The sequence below is a fragment of the Octopus bimaculoides genome, chromosome 4 (genome assembly GCF_001194135.2).
Source record: "Octopus bimaculoides isolate UCB-OBI-ISO-001 chromosome 4, ASM119413v2, whole genome shotgun sequence".
In the NCBI taxonomy this organism is placed as follows: Eukaryota; Metazoa; Mollusca; class Cephalopoda; order Octopoda; family Octopodidae; genus Octopus; species Octopus bimaculoides.
In genome coordinates this window covers 98,296,835-98,307,815 of record NC_068984.1, presented here as the reverse complement: position 1 = coordinate 98,307,815, position 10,981 = coordinate 98,296,835, and the positions used below count along the sequence as shown (strand labels likewise).

At 37.8% G+C, this 10,981-nt stretch overlaps 1 protein-coding gene across 1 annotated transcript in view; it reads right to left on the bottom strand.

Annotated features, from left to right (window-relative positions):
- Window positions 1-4,402: 4,402 nt before the first annotated feature.
- The window catches only part of LOC106878491 (BRCA1-associated RING domain protein 1), an 86,342-nt gene continuing 79,763 nt past the window's right edge, over window positions 4,403-10,981 (bottom strand). Inside the window, exons 8-9 of the mRNA XM_052967305.1 lie at window positions 7,591-7,712; window positions 4,403-6,389 (exon numbers count right to left, since the gene is read on the bottom strand). Coding sequence (XP_052823265.1) covers window positions 6,039-6,389; window positions 7,591-7,712 — 473 coding nt within the window. The 3' untranslated portion in view covers window positions 4,403-6,038. The remainder of the gene's footprint in view (window positions 6,390-7,590; window positions 7,713-10,981) is intronic.

Genomic DNA, 10,981 nt, shown 5'->3' with positions numbered 1-10,981 from the left:
AGGATTTTCGAGCGAGATTGTTGCCAGTGCCCCTGGACTGGCTTGTGCGGGTGGCACATAAAAGACACCATTTCGAGCGTGGCCGTTTTCGTGCGGGTGACATGTAAAAGCACCCACTACACTCTCTGAGTGGTTGGCGTTAGGAAGGGCATCCAGCTGTAGAAACTCTGCCAAATCAGACTGGAGCCTGGTGTTGCCATCCGGTTTCACCAGTCCTCAGTCAAATCGTCCAACCCATGCTAGCATGGAAAGCGGACGTTAAACGATGATGATGATGATGATGATGTGTTTAATCAGTTATTCTTTTACTTGTTTCAATTACTTGACTGCAGTCATGCTGGATCACCACCGTGAAGTGTTTTTGTCGAACAAGTTCAACCCTAGGACTTATTTTTAAGCTTAGTACTTATTCTATCGGCCACTTTACTGAACCACTAAGTTATAGGGACATAATCACATCAACACCAGTTGTCAAGCAATGATGGGGGGGGGGGAACACAAATACATACCATCAACTACCAGTGGGTTAAGCTAGAAGTAGTAGATAGCTTCTGTTATCTAAATGACCAAGTTGGTGGTGGATGCTCTGAGAGGGTAGCTGTGAGAATAAGAATAGGCTGGGCAAAGTTCAGAAAGCTCCTACTTCTGCTGGCAACAAAGGGCCTCTCTCAGAGTGAAATGTAGATTGCATGATGCCTGTGTGCGAACAGCTATGCTGCGTGACAGTGAAACATGGGCTGTGACAGCTGAAGACATGTGTAGGCCTGAAAGAAATGAAGCCACTATGCTTTGCTGGATGTGCAATGTCTGTGCCTGTTCAACAGAATGTAAGCATCTTGAGAGAAAAGTTGGGTATAAGAGGCATCAGATGTGGTGTGCAAGAGAGACGACTGCATTAGTATGATCATGTGATGCATATGGATGAGAACAGCTGTGTAAAGTGCTGATCTCTAACTGGAGAGAACCTGTGATAGAAGTAGACCCAGGAAGATATGAGATGAGGTGGTGAAGCATGATCTTTGAACTTTGGGCCTCTAAGGCAATGACTAGTGACCGAGACCTTTGGTGATATGCTGTATCTGAGAAGACCTGTCAAGTCAAGTGAAATCATAGACATGGCTGATGCTGGTGTCATGTAACTGGCACCTTTCAAGCATTGGGCTTTATGAAAAGCTCCTTTCAAGCATTGGACCTCACAGAGGCAATGACTGAGACTTGTGACATTATGTCATGTTTGAGAAAACCCATCAAGCCAAATAAAATTGTAGTCATGGAAGATACTGGTGTCACACAAATGACACCCACACCAGTGGAACATAAAAGCACCCAATACACTCTCGGAGTGGTTGGCGATAGGAACCCATGCTAGCATAGACAATGGACGTTAAATGATGATGATGATGATACGATGGGATTCTTTCAGTTTCCATCTACCAAATCCACTGACAAGGTTTTGGTCAGCCCGAGGCTATAGTAGAAGACACTTGCCCAAGGTACCACACAGTGAGACTGAACCCGGAACCATGTGGCTAGGAAGCAAGCTTCTTACCATACAGCCACAACTGTGTCTCTTCATTTTTATCGCTCAGGCCTATAAACTGAATAATCCACTAAATGCAACATTATTACTAGCGGTAGCACCTGTCAATGGTATCAGCTAAACCCTTTCCCCTCAAAACTGCTGATCAAATGCATAAATTAGAAATTATTATTGTTCTATCACCTGATTTTGCATTTAATCCTTCCAAAGTGAATGAAATAAGATATCTGTGAAGTATTCGAGTTGTTGTAGTTAATCTACTAGCAGAGGTACTCGGCGTTGCTTGGGATTAAAACAGCATAGTTTGGATGTATCTATATCATCATCATTGTTTAACGTCCGCTTTCCATGCTAGCATGGGTTGGACGATTTGACTGAGGACTGGTGAAACCGGATGGCAACACCAGGCTCCAGTCTAATTTGGCAGAGTTTCTACAGCTGGATACCCTTCCTAACGCCAACCACTCAGAGAGTGTAGTGGGTGCTTTTACGTGTCACCCGCACGAAAACGGCCACCCGCACAAGCCAGTCCAGGGGCACTGGCAACGATCTCACTCGAAAATCCTACGGGAGCCAGTCAGGCGGTACTGGCAACGGCCACGCTCAAAATGGTGCATCTCATGTGCCACCCGCACAAGAACCAGTCCAGGGGCACTGGCAACGATCTTACTTGGCTTGCCGGGTCTTCTCATGCACAGCACATTTCCAAAGGTCTCGGTCAGTAGTCATCGCCTCGGTGAGGCCCAATGTACGAAGGTCTTGCCTCACCACCTCAGCCCAGGTCTTCCTGGGCCTACATCTTCCACGAGTTCCCTCAACTGTTAGGGTGTGGCACTTTTTCACGCAGCTATCCTCATCCATTCTCACCACATGTCCATACCAGCGCAATCGTCTCTCTTGCACACCACAACTGATGCTTCTAATGTTCAGCTTATATATATTATATTCATGTTAAAACAGGTGATACAAGAAAGTGCAGCATTGACAACAAAACATTTGTGGAGTAAATGTTAAAGCTGTGCATAAACGACAATTTGAGTTTAGCACACCAATTTGGACAGAATTATCATTTTTATAAGAATGGGATGGATCATATCTGAAAACAGCTCCGGGTGTTGTGAAGAACGAATTTGTACACGGTCTGTTTCGGAGGACTATTCTATCTGGCATGCTAAATTGTTTTAATGATTCAACATTAAGTACTGCAGCATGCCTTTGCTGATCTTGGGAAAGTGTCATCTCCCTTCTCCCTTGAGACTCCATCTGATGTGCTGTACCATGCTTTTGCTGATCTTGACAAAGTCTCATCTCCCTTCTCTCTTGAGACTCTCACCTTCAGTTTTCTGCACTTCTCCTTGTTTTATAGGTGTTTCTGGAGAGATTACATTTTTCCTATAGTGGCATATTTTTTTTCAATATTTTAAACAAAAAATTATGTATATAGAAAAAAAATTCATTAATTTCTATTTTTGTAAGCAGTTGTATGTATGGAGTGTAAGGTAACTAAATATAAGCAAATTGTAAATACTTTGCAACCTTGCAACTGCTGTGATAATTATGAACTGTTAATGGAATGGTAGATGTGTATTTTTATATAACTTGAACCTTCCATGTAATTGTTTTTTGTCAAGAGTTGGTGTAGATGTGTGTGTGTGTTTGATAACGTAACAGGTGTGCAAACACAAACACACTTGCTGACACATTCATATACAAAATGTGATGATATGCCCACATACACTCTCACATACAGACACAGGCATATAGTAAGAGAGACACCTAGACATACATTCACGCATGTCAGTCATCATGTGTATATGTATGTGTAGATGTTTGTGTGTTTAATAGCGTACCTAACATGGGAACACACATACATACAGACATACACACTCATACATTCAAAGACATATACACACTCATATATGTAACATCATCGTCATAGTTTGAAATATCCTTTACTATCTTGCATGCATTGAACATGCAAACACATAAACAATAGTGAGAAAATAAAAGTGAAGCAATATTACACAACGGTTTTCAATAGAGTGAGAAATGTGAATACTTTTTTTCACATTTGGTTTGTTGCATTATGTGGGAGCTCTGGGCAAAATATTATAGTGCATGACCAGCTGTAGCACTTAAGTAATGTGTATATAATGTTTGGTGAAAATTGGTTAAAAACTGTAGAAATTCATACCTATTACACACACAGACATCCTTTGTTTCATATTTATAGATAACCCATGACCCATAAACTATGGCCTTGTGCCAGTATTAGAAATTGTCATTATTATTATAACTATTAGGGTGGAGAGCTGACAGAATCATAAGCATGCTGGGCAAAATGCTTAGTAACAATTCGTCTATTGATGTAATCGACTTACACCACCCTCGAAATTGCTGGCCTTGTGCCAAAATTTGAAATCATTATTATTATTATTATTATTATATATATTGAGTAGAAAAGGTAGATTTGGTAACTGTTTGTCAAAATGTAATATTTTGTTATGTTCTTTCACATTCTGAGTTCAAATCCAGCTGGAGTCAATGTACTTTTAATATTCTGGTGTCATCATTTTAACTGAGAGCTGAATGAATTATATTTTCTTACATAGACACAAAGCCATCAATTTAATGGCAGGAGTTATGTTGGGCATTAGGGTCAATTTTATACAATGCTCTGGCAATTGGGCCGATCCACCTTCCTAATTAACAAGATTATAACAAAATAAATCACAAGAATAGCTACTCAGACATATCATCTGCATGAAAAAAACAATAGTCAAGTTAATGTTAACATAATTAATGTTCAAAGCATCAGAAAAAAAAAAAATCTGATTAGAAATAATTACGTGTCAAAGAAAAGGCAACATTAACTTAATGACACTATTTTCATTATTGTGGTAAGTATGGGAGACAACTGTTTTATTAGACTTCTTCTGTGAAGCAGTTTACCTTCCCTGCCAGAGTCATGAGAAAGCAATTAAGTCTATATACAACACTATACAAGTAATGCAAATATGAGTGGAAACATATTTTAAAAAACAAGTCACTGAAGTTAAAATATAATGAAATGTATGCTTTGTTGAAACGGGTCCAATAAGGTGAAAACATGTCCACAGTTCAGTTCTATATTTAAGAGATGAGGAATTATGTACATTATTTACATTTGACAGATATTTGTCAACAACAAACAAGATGAGGACAAATATCCGTCAAATGTAAATAATGTCCACAGTTGTCTCCTATTTTTGCTGAGATATAATAGCAAACATTGCCTTTTCTTGACCATATAATTTCTAATTAAGTACGTGATGCTGACTACATTAAATATGCCACATTAACTGAACTATTGAATGACAGTAATTTACTGCGGAAATAATCAAGATAACAGACATTATATTAAACTACAAATAGTTAATATTACTGCATAAAAAGTCACATAACACGTTCTCCAGTATATTAAAACAAATGGTCAATATTATTATATATATATATAAAAACAACACATTCTCTAGTATGAAAAACAGTAAATATTACAACAAACAAAACATAATACATTGGTATATATTAAAACAAAAACTATAATATCACAATAGTGTAAAATAATTTTACAAAATTCACAACTGTAAGGATTAGTTCAGATTTCAGCTATCTTTGCACAGTTACAGACAATTTCAAACTTCAATTGTCTCATTCAAAATATTACATCACAACTAATTGGGAGTGATATGTTGATAGTACAGCACTGATAGTTACTTTATCACTTTACCACTAATGAAAGGCAAAACACTGATCTTGGTAGGATTTGAACTTACAAGATAGTGGGAGGAACAATTTATTGTAAAGCACTTAATGCAATACCTTTGGTTTTATTACATACCTAACAAAGTTATCCCTATATTTTAGTTTGTGAGGACCTAAAGGGATTGTGAGCCCTGCTCTCTCCTTCAGATGAAAAAAAAAGTTTAGTAATCAAGATAAATAACATAGAACAATTTAACAGAATCTTCATCCAGTTATCACTTATAAACCTTCAATCTATAATTAACAAAGAATATGGACCTTGTTGTGTTTCTGCCTCTTGACTTCAATAAATACAAAAAAATATAAGAGTGGATGGCATCCGTTTAATAGAAAAATATTATAGTGTAGTCTCAGATCAATAAAAAAATATTAAAGGAAAGCCACAGTTCAGTCGGAAAATACTGTGGGATATCCTCAGTTTGTTAGAAAAATATTGGAAAGTAAACTCAGTTCAGTAAAAAAATATTGTAGAGTAGCTTCAGTTTAGCTGAAAAAATATTGGAAGATAGATTTTGTTTATTAAAAAAATATTGGAAGATAGATTTTGTTTATTAAAAAAATATTGGAAGATAGATTTTGTTCATTAAAAAAAATGATTGCAGATAACTTCAACAGCTCAACAGAAAAACTTTAGCTCATAAGACAAACATCATGTATAACCTCAATACAGTAGAAAGTTGTGATGATGAGTCCATTAAAGCTGAGGTATAATTCCATGTAGTTTACACAGAAAGAAGGTTGCTATACTCTCCATAAGGCAAGACACTGAGACAGTACATAGTTTAGGGTGTTGGTGAAAGGTGAGATCATTAGTTTTCTCAGCGTATACAATAAACAGTCCACATTGGCTAATGTTGTTATCACAGTTAACAGCATGATACGGAACAGTCAAATTAAGCTCATCAAGTGTATGAAGTCTTGGTTCTCGAGACAACACATGACCACCTCCTTGCTTAACTAAATCCATCAGCTCTTCTTTGGTTGGTACAGGTGAGTTGAAAGCTCCATGAAAGTAGAATTGACATCCATCAAATAATCGAGGTAGCTGTAGAAAGGGAAAAATAGGAATAAAAGGCTTGACAAAAACATGTAAGTAGAAATAACAACAGCCATAGTTACACTGGTTTCTCATACTGGATCAAAATTCACTGAAGTAAGATGAGTATAGCAGAGTGAAACAACTATACCTTTTATTGACACAGACCACCACAAGTTTCCTTGGAATGTGAATATTCAATTGGAACATTGGTAACTTGGGTAATTTATACAAGTTGTAGTAATTTACTGATTATAATCAGAGACTTGAAATTGTAAGGGATTTTAAAATTATCTGTAGAGTATTGTCTGATCAGAATGTGATACATCACCCATCTCCTGTGTGTTTCTGAATAATTTCTTACTACATCCACTGGTGTTTTATAAGATATTCTGCAATATTATTGGTTAACTTGAGTTCAGGAGACACTCAGTTTGGATAATTATCAGTTGAATCTTTTTCTATGTTCTTTTATATACTTTCCATTCGTGTAGACAGGGATGTGTAAATTGTTTCTATAACAATCTTGAATGATCTACTTCATTTGTATACCTACATAACTAGCATTTCTGAATTAATCCAGAAATGGAGTGCTGGCTATGTTGAACATGATAATTTTGCAGAAAGCATATGCAACACACAGAGGATATGATGAAATCATCTCATTGAAATGACTTTCTAACATTGTCAAATCACTCTAGAGTAATATTGGTGGTTCTGTACAATACAAAACATAGGCAATACAAACTGACTTATCAGAATCTATATATTTCTATGATTTATTTATTTTACTAAGACAGCATGGTGTGAAGAATAATGATTAGGGTGTTAGACTCACAACTGCAAGGTCATGGATTTGATTCCTGGACCAAGCAGTATGTTGTATTCTTGAGGAAGGTACTTCATTTCACATTGTTTAGTTTGCTCAGTTTCAAAAATTAATACAAAAATAGTGTTGGTGCAACCCTCTTTTCCTCCAGCAGTCGCATGCTGGAGTTCCTGCTGGCCCAAGGGTGGGAGAGCCAAAGCTGTGTTTATGTTTGCTTGTAACTACATGGGCACCCAAAACAATTAGTCGGTTCTACTCATTTGCAGATATAGAGGTTTGGTTCGATAAGATAACTTCAAGTAAACAATATGATTTTAGATATTATGAGATTAGCTAGTTCAAGAACATCATTTCAACATAGTGAAGGAAATATCAACTTACTTGTTTTAATTTATTCATACGACCTTTAAATGGGGCAAAAGAAAATGGGTTGCTGGTAGAGCCTGCAACTTCAAAAGGTTCTTCAGATACTTGATAACCATATTCAACGCAAGTACGTAACCCTATCATAATGATAGTGATACATGAACAATGGTAAGAAAAATTTAGTGGACATATTGAAAAGAATAATTTATTAAACCTTCATTCAATGTTTCCAAAAAGAATTAAACCCCATGATTATTAAGAAATATCATAAATAAACATCTACAACATTTAACATAAAATAATAGTGATTTCTAACATTGGCAGTTCTTTGGTACAAAAATAGTTGATTAAAATGATCTCAGTATATGACCAGTATATTATTTTATTAACCTTATCAAAGTTGACAACAGCAAGTTTTGAACTCAGAATGTAAAAGTACATACTTAAATACTACAAGACATTTTGTCTGATGTGCTATTAATTCTACCATAACTGAATACCACAAAACATTATAGCTAACAATCTACCAGTTCCGTCACAAGAATTTATCTACCACTGTTTTATGAATTCTACCATCCACTCTTCCTCCTTACTTTTAAATCAACATTTTCTTAAATACTCTACATCTAGGTAAAAAAATTAAAGGTTATAGCTAGAATGTCACAACAGGTTGATAAGATTATTTAACCCGAAATAAATAATAGGTTATTTGTCCATAATTAATCATCCTCATCATCATTTAATGCCTGCTTTCTGTGCTGGCATGGTTTGGACGGCTTGCTTGAGGAATAGCAAGTCAAGAGGCTGCACCAGGCTCCAATCTGATCTGGCAAGGTTTCTACAGCTGGATGCCTTTCCTAATGCCAACTACTCCATAAGTATAGTGGATGCTTTTTATGTGTCACCGACATGAGAGCCAGTCAGGCGTGGCACTGGCATTGACCACACTTGAATGGTGCTCTATACATGCCACTGGCACAAGTGCTAGTCAGGTGGCATTGGCATCAGCCACGACTACAATTTGACTTGACTCAATAGGTCTTCTCAAGCACAGCATATTGCACGATGATTGAAGGGCACTTTTAAATGGGCCAGTTATGCAACACTGGCATCAGCCATGGCTACAATCTCCTACGCATGTCCTCAGCAGTTACAGCCCATATTTCATTGGCATGTATCATGGCTGTTCACACACATGCATCATACAGTCTACCTTTCATTCTGAGTGAGAGGCCTTTGTTACCAGCAGAGGTAGGAGCTCTCTGAACTTTACCCAGGCTATTCTTATTCTAGCAGCTACGCTCTCAGAGCATCCACCTCTGAAACTGACTTGGTCACCTAGGTAACAGAAAGTATCAACTACTTCTAGTTTTTTCCCCTGGCATGTGATGGAATCTGTTTTCTGCACATCTTCAGTGTTTACTGCCCCCTGTGCATCTGCCACACACAAAAACTATCTTCCCAGTTAACTTCGCTTTGATATTGCTGCACCACTTATGTGTCCATAACTTACACCAGGTACATCATATGGAGTTTCTACCTACACTTTTTCAACAGATCGAGCAGGGCCATCTACCTGAAGAGATTTGGGATTTGTTTGTCTTCCTACTTACTAAGACTTTGGTTTTTGCTAGATTGACTCTAAGGCCCTTTGATTCTAGACCTTGCTTCCACACCTGAAACGTCTTTTGTAATTCTGGTAGTGACCCAGCTATTAGAGTAAGGTCATCAGCATAGAGGAGCTCCCAGGGGCATCCTGTCTTGAATTCCTTTGTTATTGCCTGGAGGACTATAATGAATAAGAGGGGGTGGAAGAACCCCCACTTCTACCCAGAATTCTTCACTAAAATCGTTGTCAACCCCCACCACTGACAGCATCCCTGTATATGGCTCATACAGCTCTCACCAACCACTCATCTATCCTTAGTTTCTGCATTGACCACCAGATAAGAGATTGGGGGACCCTGTCAAAGGCTTTCTCCATGTCAACAAAAGCCAAGTACAGAGGTTTATCTTTGACTAGGAATTTCTCCTGCAGCTGTCTTACCAGAAATATATCAATGGTGCTTCTCCCTGGCACAAACCCAAACTACATCTCATCTAAACTAACTCTTTCCCTAATTAGTTGGGCTATGACCCTCTCCATGACTTTCATCACCTGAGCCAACAATTTGATACCTCTGTAATTATTCCTATCTAATGCGTCACCTTTACCTTTGTAGCAGTTGACTATGGTGCTGCTACACCAGTCATCAGGCATGACTCCTTCATGTATCATCTAGCTGACTATATGGGTGACTAGACAATAGCCAGATATTTTAAGCATCTCAGCAGTGATTCCTGATGGGCTGAGGAGTTTCCGTCTCCATACCCTTAATTGCTTTTTCTACCAAGGTACTGTCAATTCAAATAGCTGGTCCCTCTGTTGGGTTGACATTTGGCAGACTCTCTTTCTTCCATTCATTCTCTTCATTTAGCAACCTTTCATAGCAGCATCTCCAATTTTCTCTCTTTGCAGCCTTATTAAATGCAAGTGAGCCATCATGTATGCGGACACATTTCTCTCTTATGACAACACCGTCTTGCAATATGAAACACTTTAATTCTCTGGCCCTCACAATGCAGAACATTGGCAATTGTTTTCTTATCTGCTTCCCCTCTGGCTAAGAAAACCTGTCTCCTGTTCACTGCTACCATCACTTTTCCAGTCCTTCCATGTTTCTTTTCCCTAATGACCCTGTCAACTACGTTGTTCCTCCACCACTTTACCTTAGGTTGAGAGGGAACTTTGCACCAGCCACATTTCTGGTCAGTAGCCCTCAACAGGTTATTCCATAGGAACCAGTTGTCCTCCACATTTTGTGATGCTATATCCTCTTTTTTGTCAAAAGCTAACCTCCCAGGAAAGGATTGGAGACAGGAATAGGCTTGAACACTGATAATTCTTTTCCTTAAAGGTTTTGAAAGTGAAATGATAAAGAGACACACACACAAAACTACTGTTGTTTAATCCAAAGTCAACCCTGATCCAGTATGCCTATGGTTAAAGACATTACAACTCTAACCATCCTGTGTTTTCTTTTCTGACAGTATATCTATGGCTACATTATTAAATGTGTCCTTCCTTCATTATTTTTTAAGACATTAAAGTGTAACTTTAAGGAGATTTGGTTGCTATTTCAGGCCAGTTAAGTGAGAAAATAGAAGCTCCCCTATTGTCTTCTGTTACTGTTGTTGTTTAGCCACAGGCTAGCACTGATAAGACATTCCAACCATGACAATCCCGTCTTTGTCAAATATAATATATCTAGGACTTTATTACTATTCAGTGAGATTTTATGTTTAGGTGAGTGTATGATTTCAAGGAAACTTGGCTATTATTTCCTACAAGTCAAGCAACTAAGCA